The 15,454-nt window shown below is 49.7% G+C and overlaps 1 protein-coding gene across 1 annotated transcript in view; it reads right to left on the bottom strand.

The window, feature by feature from the left end:
• The window catches only part of NOC2L (NOC2 like nucleolar associated transcriptional repressor), a 71,223-nt gene that overhangs the window by 2,548 nt on the left and 53,221 nt on the right, over nt 1-15,454 (bottom strand). Inside the window, exon 18 of the mRNA XM_081201485.1 lies at nt 1,213-1,353. Within this exon, the coding sequence (XP_081057611.1) occupies nt 1,213-1,353 (141 nt within the window). The remainder of the gene's footprint in view (nt 1-1,212; nt 1,354-15,454) is intronic.

Genomic DNA, 15,454 nt, shown 5'->3' with positions numbered 1-15,454 from the left:
CAAGCTTAAAAATGGTATAATGGCTGCAACTGTCCCTGGGACTTCAGGGTGAAGAACAGGTGAATAATGCTTTAAAATTATATGCCAAAGGTCTGAAATCCTTGGGAGACCCACCACCATAGTGCGGAGAGTAAGGGACATTTCTCTTCCCTTCCTGAAGATGCTGTGGATTGAACCTGGGGACCTTCTGCATGCAAAGCACATGCTCTCATGTGCTGGCCCACGCAGAAACATGCCCCCCCCAACAAATGTCACTGCGCATCTCGAGGGAGGGGCCAACTGGTAACATCCGCCCCGAAACAAGCACTGAGAGAGAGAGGCAGCTGTGGGAGCCGTTTGCCTTGCCAGGCTCTGGCAGCCCCAGATAGAAATAGCTCCAAGAGCCGGCAAGGAGACTGCCAAGTGTTCCCAGCCAATGTTCGCTCCCATCTCTGCTGTTCATCTATTCTGGGCAACGGCACCAAGGTCCGTGTGCCAACCCTCTGCCATCTGTCACAGTGAATCAGTGGGGCTGGGCACAGCTCTCTCCTCTCATTTTCACCTCAAAGCCAGGAGAGAAATCTTGTTAAGGAGAGGGGGGAGGAGGAGTGGACATCCCTGTACCATCATCGCCACCCCAAGAGGGCTTTACGTCCTTTAAAACTCACCCCTCAGAGAGAAGGGGAAGGCAGTAGCGCACTTGGAGATAATGGGAAAGGACAGCCAGAGCCGGTGGCACTCTGGACAAGCAACGTCCTTCTCCTGGCAGAGACTTCTCTTGTTACCACCCTGGGCCCGGCTTCAAGGACCTCCACTGCTTATCTTTTCAGGCCAAACCGATGGAATTGGTATGCACGTGCGCACATACAAACATACCAGTGTAGCACGCAAGTGGCTGGATCCTACCCAGCACCTTCCTCCGTGGGCACCAGCTGTTCCTCTTAAAGGGATTACCAGCAAGACAGTACGAGGTGTGCGGAGATGTGACAGCCATGAGTGTGTGTGTGTGTGTGTGTGTGTGTGTGTGTCACACACAAATGCACACACACACCCCTGGCAAAATGCAAGCTGCGTAGCAAGCAAACCCATTTCCAAAAAACATAACAGGTGAAAGGCATATTCCTTCAGATCCCATACTAGAGGTCAGGAGCACAGGAGCAAAAGCCTACATCTCGCCTCGCCAAGATGCCCAATGTCATTCCTCCAAAGGAAGCCGTGGCAGCGCTCTCTTACCATCTGAATCACTTGAGCTCTCGTCGTTGTCATCCTCTTCTTCGTCCTCCACTTTGTACTCTCCTTCATCACTGTCATCCTCTTCCTCACTGCTGCCAAATGAAGTGTCATCTAAACTGCCCTTCTTGGCCTTTGATTTCCCTGCAGCAAGGAGACCAAAACACAAAACAAAAAATTATTACAGAAAGGGTATCAAAACATTTAAGATACTTTTGCAACACAGGAAACTGCATTGTCTCAGGTGTCGGACAGAAAGGTAGCAGAACAAATCAGAACCCAACATGTGTTGCTCGCTTTAACAAGGTGGGGTGGGGGGAGAATCTATATTCTTTGACACAATGGCTTGCAACCAAATTTTGTGTTGCATCATAGCAAAGCAGCCTTCAATATACAAACGCAAGGAGAGCCTCGGGGGATCAGGCCAGGGGCCCATCTGGTCCAGGATCTGGTTCTCACAGGGGCCAACCAGATTGCCTTGGCGGGAAGCTTGCTAGAAGGTCCTGAGCAACTCTCTCCACTTACGACTCCCATTCAACTGGCACTCGGAGGCCTATTGCCTCTGACACTGGAGGGAAGCACACCACCATCTTGGCTAGTAGCCACTGACAGCCTTACCCTCCACGAATTTGTCTAACCCTCTTTTAAAGGTGGCCATCGTTGACAAAGCATTTCTCAGTTTCCTTTCTGCACACCATGCATGATTCTATCATGTCTACTCTGAAAAAGCCCCAAATGTTGCACCCTTTCCTTATGCGGGAAAATGCCCCCTATTGGAACAGCCCTCCAGCCATGCCATGCCCCTTATCCAGCAAGCCACACACATGGACCCCTGAAGCCCTTATGAAGGTGCTGGCAGTCGCAGCTGAGTTCTGCTAGGTCCCACGTGAGCAGAGCACCAAACGGTGCACCATCACCCGGGGTAGCCTACGAAAAGCTCCCAGGACCAGAGCGAGACGTTTGGGGCGCTCCATCAGCCCCTGGGTTTACACTGACTTGAAAAAACTCCCCACCCTCTCCTCTCCCCAAATTCACTTTGGCTCAAAAGATTTCCTTGCTGCCTTTTCCCTGACTACTCAGCTCTCTCCACCCCCCTGGGGACCAAGCAGAAGATGGATGGCAGGGTTGCCTTCTGCGGGAGATAATCCTGACAAGCACCTGAGCAGCCTATCTCTGCAAGCGCAGGAGAAACAGAAAAAAAGTGGCTCTTCTGCCATCCCCCTCCCCAGCCCAATCCATCACACGCCGCTGGCGGGGGGAAAGGGGTTATCAGCTGCAGCGGCTGCCTGGCGATGGAAACCTGCCCAAACCGGGCTCCCGAACAGAGCTCAGCTGCGACCGGCAATTGCAAGAGCCAGCACCTTGATTATTTCCCATTACCTTTGCAGCCAGGGAGCTGTGCGTGGTGCCGGGGGGGGGGGCACATAGGCGGGCTTATGTAACTTACTTTTAAAACCATTTTCTAGAAAGAAAGGGGGAGAAACTTAATCACAGGAGAGCAGCTGGGTGGACCTGCCACACTCATTCTTTTCTTTGCAACTCTTCCCCAACCAGAACATCTGTGCGGGTCTTTCCACATCTCTCTCTTCATTCAAATCTCTCCTCAAAACTCTTCCCTGTCCATGAAATCTTCATTTTCACAGACACCCCTTCTCCCAAGCTGAACATAACAGCCCTCTTGGACCAGGCGAACAGCTGACTTTCCACAGTAGTCAACCAAATGTCTCAGGGAAGCTCACAAGCAGAACAGGAAGGCAGCAGCCCTCTCCTCCGCAGCCCCAGCAACTAGTATTCAGAGGTATAATCATAGAATTGGAAGGGAACCCAAGGGTTATCAGGTGCAACCCCCCGGCAATGCAAGTATCTCAGCTAAAGCATACATGACCGATGGCCATCCAACATCTGCTTAAAAATCTCCAAGGGATAATAATAATAATAATAATAATAATAATAATAATAATAATAATAATAATAATAATAATTTATTACTTATACCACTCTGGGCGGCTTCCAACAAAACACTAAAATACAATAACCTATTAAACATATTAAAAGCTTCCCTAAACAGGGCTGCCTTCAGATGTCTTCTAAAAGTTTGGTAGTTATTTTTCTCTTTGACATCTGGTGGGAGGGCGTTCCACAGGGCGGGAAGAAGAGTCCACAACCTCCCAAGGGAGACCATTCCACTGCTGAGCAGCTCTTACTGTCAGAAAGTGCTTCCTGATGTTTGGTCGGGAATCCCCTTTCTTGTAACTTGAAGCCACTGGTTCGAGTCCTGCCCTCTTTTCCAGGCTAAACATACCCAACTCCTTCAACCAGTCCTCATAAGGCTTGGTTTCCAGACTTCTTGTCATCTTAGCCACCCTTTTCTGCAAAACGTTCCAGCTCGTCAATATCCTTCTTAAACTGTAGTGCCCAGAAGTGGACACAGTACTTCAGGTGTGGTCTGACCAAAGCAGAATAGAACAAGACAATTACTTCCCTTGATTGGAACACTAGATGTCTGTTGATGCAGCCTAGAATAGGATTAGCCTCTTTTGCTGCTGCATCACACTGTTGACTCATGTTAAGCTTGTGGTCTACTAAGACCCCTAGATATTTTTCACATATACTGCTGGCAAGCCAGGTGTCCTCCATCTTATAGTTGTGCAGCTGGTTCTTCCTACCTAAGTGCAGAACCTTAAATGTGTCCCTACTGAAATTCATTTTGTTAATTTTGGCCCTGTTCTCCAATCTGTTTAGGTCATTCTGGATCCCAATTCTGTCTTCTGCAGCACTGGCTACCCCTCCCAGTTTGGTGTCATCTGCAAATTTTATTAACATCCCCTCAGTACCTTCATCCAAATAATTTATGAAGATGTTGAAAAACAACAAGCCCAGAGCAGAACCCTGCAGCACCCTACTTTTCACTTTTTTCCAGGTTGATGAAGAACCATTTGTAAGCACTCTTTGGATTCCATCATTCAACCACCTACAAATCCACCTAACAATTACTTCATCCAGCCAACATTTTACCAGCTTCTCTGCAAGAATATCATGAAAGACTCTGTCAAAAGCCTTACTGAAATCAAGATCCACAGCATTCCCTTGATCTAGCAAGCCTGTAACTTTATCAGCTCTTCTGATAAAGATGGTTCCTGTAAGCCAGTGTTTCCCAACCACTGTTCCGCGGCACACTAGTGTGCCGCGAGATGTTGCCTGGAGGGAGGCGGGCGAGTCGGGCGGCGAGAGGCGGGGCGGCGGCGGCGAGGAGAGGCCGCCCAGCGCGGGGCTCTCGCCGTCTGCCTGCCTGGCTGCCTGCGAGCTCGGCGGGCAGCGCCTCCGTCCGCAGCGCCCGCCTCGCGGCTCTCATTCCCTGCCCCTGCCAAAGCTCACCCAGCCAAGCCACGCTCTCCTTCCTGCCTCGCTTTGCTGCCTCCTCCCCCCCCCACCCCCAAAGCTTGGAGGTTCCCCGGCAAGGAGGAGGGAAAAAAATTGAAACTTACACTTTTGTGCGTCCCTCCCGGCGTGACGCTGCACGCTGACGTCACGGGGCTGTAATGGTGGTGTGCCTCGAGATTTTTTTCATCAAACAAGTGTGCCTTTGCCCAAAAAAGGTTGGGAAACACTGCTGTAAGCCATCACAGCTAATGGCCAAACAATAGACCCAGCCCTCTCAGCAAATATGTCTAATCCTTTTTTACTTGGCCCCATTGCTACATCTTAGGGGTGACAAATTCAATAAAGCAATGGCATGCTGTGAAATCCAGCTTTAAGCAAATGAATTTGCTTGCTATTGTGCCTTCTTGATCTTGGGTTCTATCCAGTGCTAGTTCTTACTTAGGGTAGTAGACCCACTGAAGTTAACGAACATGGCAGCAAACACACTTTGGAACTCCCTGCCTACTGACACCAGGCAGGTTCCTTCACCCTGCCCCTTTCAATGCCTGCGAAAGACATTTTTGTTTAGGCAAGCCTACCCAGAAACTTAAAATGTTGACACGCATTTTGCTCAGGATTTAACTTACTGATTTTTTAAATTATTATTTTTACGTACAATTTTATTGTTTTATTCTTTCTGTAAACCACATCTAAATCTTGTGAAATAAACAACATAACCCAACATAATTTTACTGGGTCTAATCTGATGCCACTCTTTCTCCCTCACCAAAATTCAGACTGTAAGCTCCTTTGGGGCAGAGACTCTTGTGTCTAAAGCACCATTATGGACACAGGTGCCTCTCTACAAACCAACCAGCCACCAGCTTTTCAAACATACAAAGTGCTTTATTAATTTTTCTCATCTCCCTTTTTGCCCAAAAGGCCGCAAGAGGGTCTATCTCCTAAGGCCACCCAGGGAGCCTCACAACAGAGAAGGAATTTGAACCTTGGCCTGCAGGACTGAATACCTACATCACTCCTCTCTCCTTGCAGGAGATGATGACGACAGATTGAGAGCATTTGGCTTGCCTTTCTGGATGAGCGGGGGGGGGGGGAGGGGTTGGAAGAATTACCACCCACTGTGGAATCCTGTGCCTCCCACTCCTTTTTCCCACTGACTGACTGCTCCCCAAGACACACCAACCCCCCAGCAGAGGAAAGAACAGCAATGCCCCCAGACACTACGGAGTTAAGAGCATCCTGTTCACATCATCTAGCCCCCCACCTCGCTTTTCCCCCACCGGAATCCCTGCTAGCAAGAACCGGAGATATTAGCCTGACTTTTAATACAATTTGGTTGGGAAGCGAGCGCTCTAAAGGCAGCATTAATCACTTTAACGATGAAGCTATTACTGGAGGTGCGGCGGGAGGGGAGGGGAGAAGATGGGAAATTTTTCCACGCTTCCCCGCCCTTAACCCTCCCCACCCTCAGGAGTGCTTGCAGCCGTTGCAAGGAAAGGGTCTGTTTCATGCCATGGTGGGTTGGGGGGGGGGGCAGGCCGTGGATACGGGTGGGGTGGGTTGGGGGTGCTGCCAGCCCTTCCAGGCACAGAGGTCTTGTGGCATTTCATTCCCACTGAACATATGAGTGACCAACCCAGCCTCAAGTCATGAGCTCAGTAGTCCCAATCCTGCACCATCAAAACATTTTGGCCAGAATACTGGGTCTTGAGCTTCCACACTGTGGGCACTCTGCACACCACAGGACCATAGGAAGCTGCCTGATGAGGCCACTGGTTCATAGAGCTCAGTATTGTCCACATTCAGTCTGCAAGTTAGATACTCTACCACTGAGCCCTTAGGACACAAGAATATAAGCAGCTGCTTTAGACAGCCAGGTCCATCTAGGGTCAGTACAGTCTGCACTCAAGTGTCAGCGCTGCACTGAGCTATGGCCCTTCCCGAACAGGGAGAGCTGTTGCAGTCATAGAATCACAGAATTGTAGAGTCGGAAGGGACCCCGAGGGTCATCTAGTCCAACCCCCTGCAAAGCAGGAATCTCAACTAAAGCATCCATAACTGATGGCCAAACAACTTCTGCTTTAAAACCTCCAAGGAAGGCGAGTCTAACAACCTCTGGATGGAGTCCGTTCCATTGTCAAAACAGCTCATGTCCTATTTGGGGGCTTCCCAGAGGCACCTCACCACAGGCACTGTAGGAAAATGCGAGGCTGACATTTGCTCAAATCCGGCAAGGCAGAGATGAGATACATGTGGCCCTCCAAAGGCTGCTGGAATCCCAGTGCCCATCAGTCCCAGCCAAGCATGGCCAACTGTCAGCAATGGTGGGAATTGTAGTCCAGCAAAATCGGGGTGGGCACAGGTTCCCCATTCCCGCGTTAAAGGCTCCTGGGAGCACCATCTGGAAAAGGAGACTGCCTGCTGTGTCTCTGCATGAGTGGCTGCTCTGGCTTTGATTAAGGTTGATTAAAACAGGGGTGGGGAATTTGTGACCTTCCAGAGGTCACACCCAGCTCCCATCAGTCCAAACTTGCATGGCCAAAGGTCAATGGTGACAGAAGCTAGAAGCGAGCAATGGTGACAGAAGCTAGAAGGGAGAATCTTTTCCCAACATGGGGCTCAAATCCACAACCCTGAGATTAAGAGTCTCATGCTCTTCCGAATGAGATATCCCAGCTGTAAACACCACTCACCTTTGAGAAGATATGTGTTTTAGGGCAACTGGTGATGCTCCCTACCCAAAAATAACCAAATGCTGATCCTTACAAACACACAGAAACACACAAATTATCCCACAGTGGAGTAGGTCTAAGAAGGACAACCAGTCTATATTAACTCTCCAGCTGGAAAGGTTATAGGGAGGGACCAGTGCAGCAGCTCAACGACCAGAGACCTGGGTTCAAATCCCTACTCAGCCATGAAGTTCACACAAATCATACCAGTCAACCTCAAGAGAGCTGATGTGGACAGAAAATGAGACTGAGAGAGGAAAAGAGAAATCTGGGAAGGGCCACAGCACACAGAAGGCCCCAAATTCAATCCCTGGCATCTCCAGGCAGGGCTCAGAAAGGTTCCCTTGCCTGAAACCCTGGAAAGCTGCTGCCAGTCAGTGTTGACAATACTTTGGCAGATGGACCAAGGGGTTGGGCCCAGAATAAGGCAGCTTCCTAGGTACTCCAAATCTCCTCACAATCCTCCAGATAGAGAGGGAAGCTAATCTTGTCTTTCGAGCTCTGTTCATTGTTTTAGGTTGTGTTTTAATTTATGTATTATTATTATTATTATTGCTGCAACGTGATGCTGTTTCAGCCATGCTGTCAGCTGAATTCCTCAGTTGAAAGGTGGGGTGGGAATAACAACAACAGAACAAACAACCACAACACACCACAAACAACAACTTTGGCTGCATTTTACAAACAGGCAGAGTAAATGTATAGACACACACACACTTCTAGTGAATTATATCTTTCATTTAGTCAAAAACGTACAAGAGGCAGGGAAATGCAAGTTATAAGCGAGAGAGAGAGGAAGAGAAGAGAAGAGAGAAAGAAGCACAAAACTCCCCTGAGGTAAAATCTAAGATAATCATCTATGGTTATTACATAATCTATTCTTCCTCCTCCCTCCTCCTCTTCCTCCCCCTTCCTTACCCACTGACATTTGGGTCGACAAGCTAATTATCTGATAAAAGGAACACGTCCAACCTCACCCGGCACACAACCGCACACACACAACCACACACACAAACATACATATACAATCGTTGCTCATTACAGATCAGGCTGGCTAGTAATGTATGCACAGTCACGCACCAGGAAATTCGTTCCCGTAACGAACCGGGGAGCGGGGGGGGGGGAGGAAGACCGTTCCCTCTGGCCGCCCCACACAACCCCCCCCACCCCCCCAATATTAAATTGGTGTAATATGATTACGTGCTGGATAAATGAATGAACGCGCTAAAGTTCATTAGAGGCGCACCGTCGCTTAATGCGGACAGATCGCTCATTACGGGCCCCGGCGCGGGGAGAGGCAGCAGCCAGCGAAGCGGCTCCTCGCCGGCTTTAATTGCCTCGTGACAAGGCAATCCACCAGCTCTCCCCAAGCCATTAATAACTACCCGCAGCAGCCAGCCTCCCCTCCTGGAGCTCCGTCAGCCGGTAAATGAGAGGAATGAGTCCGCCGCCGCCTCTCCCCACTGCGACCGCAGACAGGCCATTGATCAAATCTGGCAGGCGAGGGGAGGCCATCTTACACGGGGCCTCGTTCTCGGAAATTCAACGCGGCTCTGGCCCGAGGCGTCCAAACCCCCTGACCTTTCTCTTTCCCCCGCCTCCCTCTCTCTCACACAGACAGAAGCAAGGCTCCCCACACTATCCATTCCTCTTAGCATCACTAGTCCAATTCATCATGGTGATAGATAGAAGGTAGATAGCAGCCAAATGCGGCCCTGCGCTCCTCTGTATCTGGCCCTCGGGACTCCCTCTAAGCCACACCTTCTCTCCCCAGGGCCATGCCTCTCACATGTCCCACTCTGCCTTTTTTGCCTGGCTAGAAATGTGCCCTTCAACTGCGACAATGCTTCCCTGGATGGAGAGTAGAGAGGGGTGGTTCAAGTGTGTTTGTGGGAAACGGCCTATGGTGTACAAAGGTAAAATTAGCATTCATTGCCCCCGCCCCATTTTGCCTCTGGCCCCGCCCACCCCTGACCTATGGTCTGGACAAGACTGTGGCTCCTGCAGTGAAGTCCTGTTTTTCAGGGGAAGCTTACATTACTATTACTCCAGCTTTCCCAGTGATTCTCCACAAAGCCTTTTAGAACAGTGTTTCCCAACCGGTGTTCCGCGGCACACTTCTGTGCCGTGAGACATCGGCTGGTGTGCCGTGGGAGGGAGGCGGGCGAGTCGGGCGGCGAGAGGCGGCGGCGGCGAGGATCCGCGTCGAGCCGGGGGCGGCTCCGCGGTGGTGGTGCCGAGCGGCGGGGCAGCGCGCGCAAAAGGGAGGAGCGCGAGACAGCGGAGGAGGAGGAGGCCGGCATGTCCGGGCAGCAGCAGCAGCAGCAACTCCCGGCGACGGCTCCTCAAGCCCCGCCGCCGCCCCCTCCTCCGACCGCTATCGCCGCCACCACCACAGCAGACGCCGCCGCCGCCTCAGCTGCCGCCGTCCCTCAGTCCCTCGCTCTGCTGCCTCCTCCCACCCCGGCAAGGGGGAGGGAAAAAACTTCCACTCTTGTGCGTCCCTCCCGGCGTGACGCTGCGCGCTGACGTCACGGGGCGGGGCTTTAATGGTGGTGTGCCGCGAGATTTTTTTCGGGTAAACAGGTGTGCCGTTGCCCAAAAACGTTTGGGAAACACTGTTTTAGAAGCAACTTAAAAGGTAAAGCGACCCCTGACCATTAGGTCCAGTCGTGGCCGACTCTGGGGTTGCAGCGCTCATCTCGCTTTATTGGCTGAGGGAGCCGGCGTACAGCTTCCAGGTCATGTGGCCAGCATGACTAAGCCGCTTCTGGCGAAACCAGAGCATTGCACGGAAACGCTGGTTACCTTCCTGCTGGAGCGGTACCTATTTATCTACTTGCACTTTCGACGTGCTTTCGAACTGCTAGGTTGGCAGGAGCTGGGACTGAGCAACAGGAGCTCAACCCGTCGTGGGGATTCGAACCGCCGACCTTCTGATCGGCAAGCCCTAGGCTCTGTGATTTAACCCACAGCAACTTAAGAGGTTTTTTTTTAAAAAGCTACATGCTATTAAAGAAATAAAAAAGATGTATCACTCAGTAGGATGAATCTACTACAAACCTAATGTGATTTTATGGCCATGGCCTCTTCGGAAAAAAAGAAACCCTGAGAAACCCTTGCAAAACCCTGAGAAAGTTGGGTCTGTGTAGATTGCTTGGCTCTTTCTTCCATCTACAAATTGCAAAATTCCCCCACTTTTGTACTAGTGAACAACAGTTTACAGGAGTCAGGCAGCTTGCAGAGTCATGAAGTTAAGGGGCCACAGCAGAGAAGGCCCCGCTTTGCACAAACTTTGATTTGAGGCCCTCTTGCCCAAACAGGAAAGTACATCTAAGCAATAATTGCAGTGTGGCTCCTGTATATGGTCATTAGTATACTTAAAAATAAAGTAAAATATAGACCATTTCTTCTGAGGGAAGCCACACAGAAGAGAAGAGAAGAATACAGTGGTACCTTGGGTTAAAGACGCTTCAGGTTACAGACTCTGCTAACCCAGAAATAGTACCTCAGGTTAAGAACTTTGCTTCAGGATGAGAACAGAAATCATGTAGCAGCGGCAGGAGGCCCCATTAACTAAAGTGGTACCTCAGGTTAAGAACCATTTCAGGTTAAGAACAGATCTCCGGAACAAATTAAGTTCTTAACCCAAGGTACCACTGTATTCCCAGTTTCAAAGCAGCAGTAATGTGGCTATTGAGACATATCTGAACACCCTCCAATAGTTCTTATCGGAATGGTGGTTTTCGTTTCAAACAAACAAACAAAGCGCTAGTCCTCATGTTTGCAAACTTGGAACATGCAACAACAAATATATATGGATTCTGAAAATACATTCTAGTTATGTTATTCAATTTTGTAGTTTAGAACGCAACCAGAGGGTATTTGGCTCTTAAGACAGCCAGCATCTATCTATAGAGTGCATTAAAAAAAATACAACAACCACACAAACTCATAACTTCTGCCAGAGAATTTAGGAGGTCCAACTTCTTTATATTTCGGGGGGGGAATCCATAGAATAAAACACAGCTCCAAAGGGCCTTATTCCCCTCATGATTGAAACGGAGAAAGAGGAAGTCAAAATGGGATAAGGCCCACTCTGGTGAAAGGTTGTCTCCAACTAAGTTCTCCTCAGTGTACACCCATTGGAATTAATGAACCTAAGTTGAGTCAAGGCCATTAAATTCAGATGGGTCTAAACATTAGGTACAACCCTTTAGTCTTGATTAGAGATCTAAGTTTGCAATGGTTAACTATCAGGAGCCAGGCTGCTCTCCAGACTAACTTACTCCGCAGAGATTATAGTTGCTATAAAACGCTAATGAGTGCTTAACTACTGCAATATTTAATTAAAAAAAAAGGAAGAGGGGCTGTGAGCTGCTGCTAATTAACAGAAAATTGGTAATTTCCAAGCTATTAACGGCTTATTTTCCACTCATCTGAACACAGCCAAGAAACTACAGCTATAGCATAAATAGGAAGCGCATTCTGTCAACAAGGGAAGAGCTTGCTGTGAGGTGGGGCTTGCTCTCTGGTGAATTCATGGGGACTAGGAACCTGCTGCCTCAATCAATCAATCCTTCACGGCTGCTTTTCTGTCATGAGTTCCAATGAACACCTTACGATGCCATCTGCCCTGTTTCGGGAAGCTTTTAAATGTTCGATGTTTTGTTTTATTCCTTTATATTTAGTTGGAAGCCGCCAAAAGTGGCTGGCGTAACCTAGTCAGATGGGGGAGGTATAAGAATTATTATGATCATTATCATCTTCATTCTCCCTGTACAAAACCCATTTTTGGATACAGGGGTGTGAAACCTTTTTCTGACCGAGGGCCCCATTCCCATACAGGCAACTTTCCAAGGGCCAGTTGTGGGTGGTGCCAGAGGCCAGAGTGGGCGGAGCAAAAAGAGGAGGTTGTTACCTTTGTAAAGGTAAAGGGACCAATGACCATTAGGTCCAGTCATGGCTGACTGGGGTTGCGGCGCTCATCTCGCTTTATTGGCCGAGGGAGCCGGCATACAGCTTCCGGGTCATGTGGCCAGCATGACTAAGCCGCTTCTGGCGAACCAGAGCAGCGCATGGAAACACCATTTACCTTCCCGCTGGAGCAGTACCTATTTATCTACTTGCACTTTGACGTGCTTTCAAACTGCTAGGTTGGCAGGAGCAGGGACCGAGCAATGGGAGCTCACCCGGTCTCAGGGATTCGAACCGCCGACCTTCTGATCGGCAAGTCCTAGGCTCTGTGGTTTAACCCACAGGACCACCTGCGTCCCGTTACCTTTGTACAGGAGGCTATATTTCCAGGTATGCAAAAAGCAGAGGGTTTTCAACAGCACTATAAACCAGGCATAGGCAAACTCGGCCCTCCAGATGTTTTGGGACCACAACTCCCATGACCCCTAGCTAACAGGACCAGTGGCCAGGGATGATGGGAATTGTAGTCCCAAAACATCTGGAGGGCCGAGTTTGCCTATGCCTGCTATAAACATTCCACTGTCATTAGCAGACATTAGCAGGGCTCCAGGACATATTCCAGCCAGGCAAAAGCACTCAAGGAGGTTGTGGGAGGGTCCCGAGGTGAAATAGAGAAGCCGGGAGGGCAGAATTTGTGCCTAGGTCTAACCACCACCACCCTATCCCATGTAAATACCATACCATTTCCAAAGCAGGCCCACCCATTTCCCAAGCTTCCGATAGCTTCTCATTACCTGATAGCTGAGCAATGGAACACTCCCAGGTTTTGATTGGAATCCTGATCCATCTCTGCAGACTCACCCCACTGTTTTCTTTTTTTAAAAAAGAGTAAATCATCTAGTCCTCAGGCCCCATGGCTCCTCACCCCTGGTTTATATGATCAAGAGGACCAGAAAAATGATTTTAAAAGAAAGACCTCTGTATTCCACCCTTCGGATTCTGCCTAGGCCACATCTTTCAGTACCCAAGAACTTTTTTCTTCTTTTTAACCAAGCAGATTTCCCAGCTGCACAAATTCCCCACACTAACTAAACACACACAAGAAGCCAAGCAAACACAAAGTATGTTGTGCTCCTTCCTTACATCCTGTATCAGTGGCAATTTCTCCATGGCAGCTCTTAGTCCCTATCTGCTACATAGCAACAATTCATATATGAGTATGTCTTCGTTAAGTATCTAACAGGTGCTTTCAAGGGTATTTACAAGCATGCCGCAAAGTGTTAGATGCTTGGAGATGGAGATGAAGAAGAGGAGGTTCTGTGCCCCACCCTTAAAAAAAGATGTTTTAATATGGTTTGGGAAGTTCGCACATATGCCCTAATGGGTCTACTCCACCCCTAATTTTCAAACAGCACATTATCCGCTTTACAACTGCACGATTCCCCGCATTCCCAAAAACACACTTTGTAGATTCTTTGCCACAGAATCATAGAACTGCAGGGTTTGAGGGTCCCCCAAAGGCCATCTAGCCCAACCCCCTGCAACACAGGAATCACAGTTAAAGAAGGTCAGGCAGACACCCATCCAACCTCTTTTTTAAAACCTCCAATGAAGGAGAGCCCGCCACCTTCTGAGGTAGTCCATTCCACTGTTGAACAGCTCTTCCTGTCAGAAAATCCGACCTAATGTTTTGTCAGAATCTCCTTTCTGGCAATTAAAACCCACTGGTTCGGATCCTTTGCTCTGGAGCGACAGACAACAAGCTTGCTCCATCTTCCATGTGACAACAACCCTTAAGATATTTGAAGGTGGTTATCATATCTCCTCCTCTTTAACAAGATGGGGAATTAAGAAACTGTGCTTGGGTGTTCCTCTGACTCTTGGAACATGGTCTGCGGCACTGGTCTTCAATGGGTTGGCCTGGACCCACTAGGGAGTCTGTGGCATGATCCAAGGTGGGTCATAACAGAAGCGCCACCACCATGCAAATATATGGGGAAAGATTAAGCAGTGGGTTCCCAAATGCATGCTTGAGCTAAAAGTGGATCATGGGGTCTGAAATACATGAAGCCACCTACAGTCATACCTCGGGTTACAGACGCTTCAGGTTGCGCATTTTCGGGTTACGGACACGCCGAAACCCAGAAGTACCAGAATGGGTTACTTCCGGGTTTTGCGCATGGGCAGAAGTGCCGAATTGCAACCCGTGCGTGCCTCCCGCACGGATCACGTTTGCAACCTGAGCATCCACTGTATTCTACAATACAAAGGGCTGCACCCAAACCTCTGCCTACTTTTGTCTCTGGCCCCGCCCACCTGCCCCGTCCCCTGGCCTGGGTTTCCTCATAAGGGACCTTGTGCTGAAAAGGTCATGTAAATAAAGCAGAAATTGGCCACAATCAAGGGGGGTTGCAACTTTGGGAACGTTAGGAAGCTGCCTTATACAGAGTCAGACCACTGGGCCATCTAGTTAGGTATCATGGCTGGCGGCAGCAGCTCTCCCAAGGTTTCAGGACGTGATTCCTTCCAAACCCCGCCTGGAGATGCCATTGACCCTGGAGCCTCCTGCAAGCTCAGTAGATGCCCTGCCACTGGGCAATGGCCCTTCGCCGAGAAAACAAACATGGCCTCAATGCTTTTTGGGAACCAGAGAGAGAAAGAGGGGGGAGATTTCCAGCTGTGACAGCTCCTGCTGTCGTTCCACCGAGGGAGGCTCGCCAGCCTCCAAAACGTGTCACTTCATTTCGCATTGCCAGCCCGCCGCATGCTGACAGGATTTCCCTTGCCTCTCTCCTCGCGGGGAGAATGGTGTCGCCGGGTTGGCAGCTAGCTTTAAAGGCGGGCACATCAGCAGCCCAGCCATGCGTGGCCTAACCGCCTCTCCAGGGGTGCCCGAACACCGTTCCCTGCTACGACCCAGTGCCCCTGCCACCAGCACAACACACACACACACACACACACACACACACACACACACAGAGCAGCAGCAGAAGAAGAAGAAGAAGAAGCATTCCTGCCTCTTCTAGAGTCACGCTCAACTCGGCTTGGAAAAAAATGCTGACGGCAAAGACTGCCAAGCAACCAGCTCAAAATCAATACAGGCCCAATGTCCTCGTTTATTCCTCCGAGTGCCGTGAGAGGGGCTCGCCCGTACATGGCCACGCCAAAAACATGAACTAAAATCCAGATCTGCACCGCAAGGAACTCCCAAACAC

This window comes from Podarcis bocagei, assembly GCF_964188305.1.
Source record: "Podarcis bocagei genome assembly, chromosome: 7".
In the NCBI taxonomy this organism is placed as follows: Eukaryota; Metazoa; Chordata; class Lepidosauria; order Squamata; family Lacertidae; genus Podarcis; species Podarcis bocagei.
Note: the sequence above shows the minus strand (reverse complement) of the source record. Positions and strands in the feature narration are given on the sequence as shown.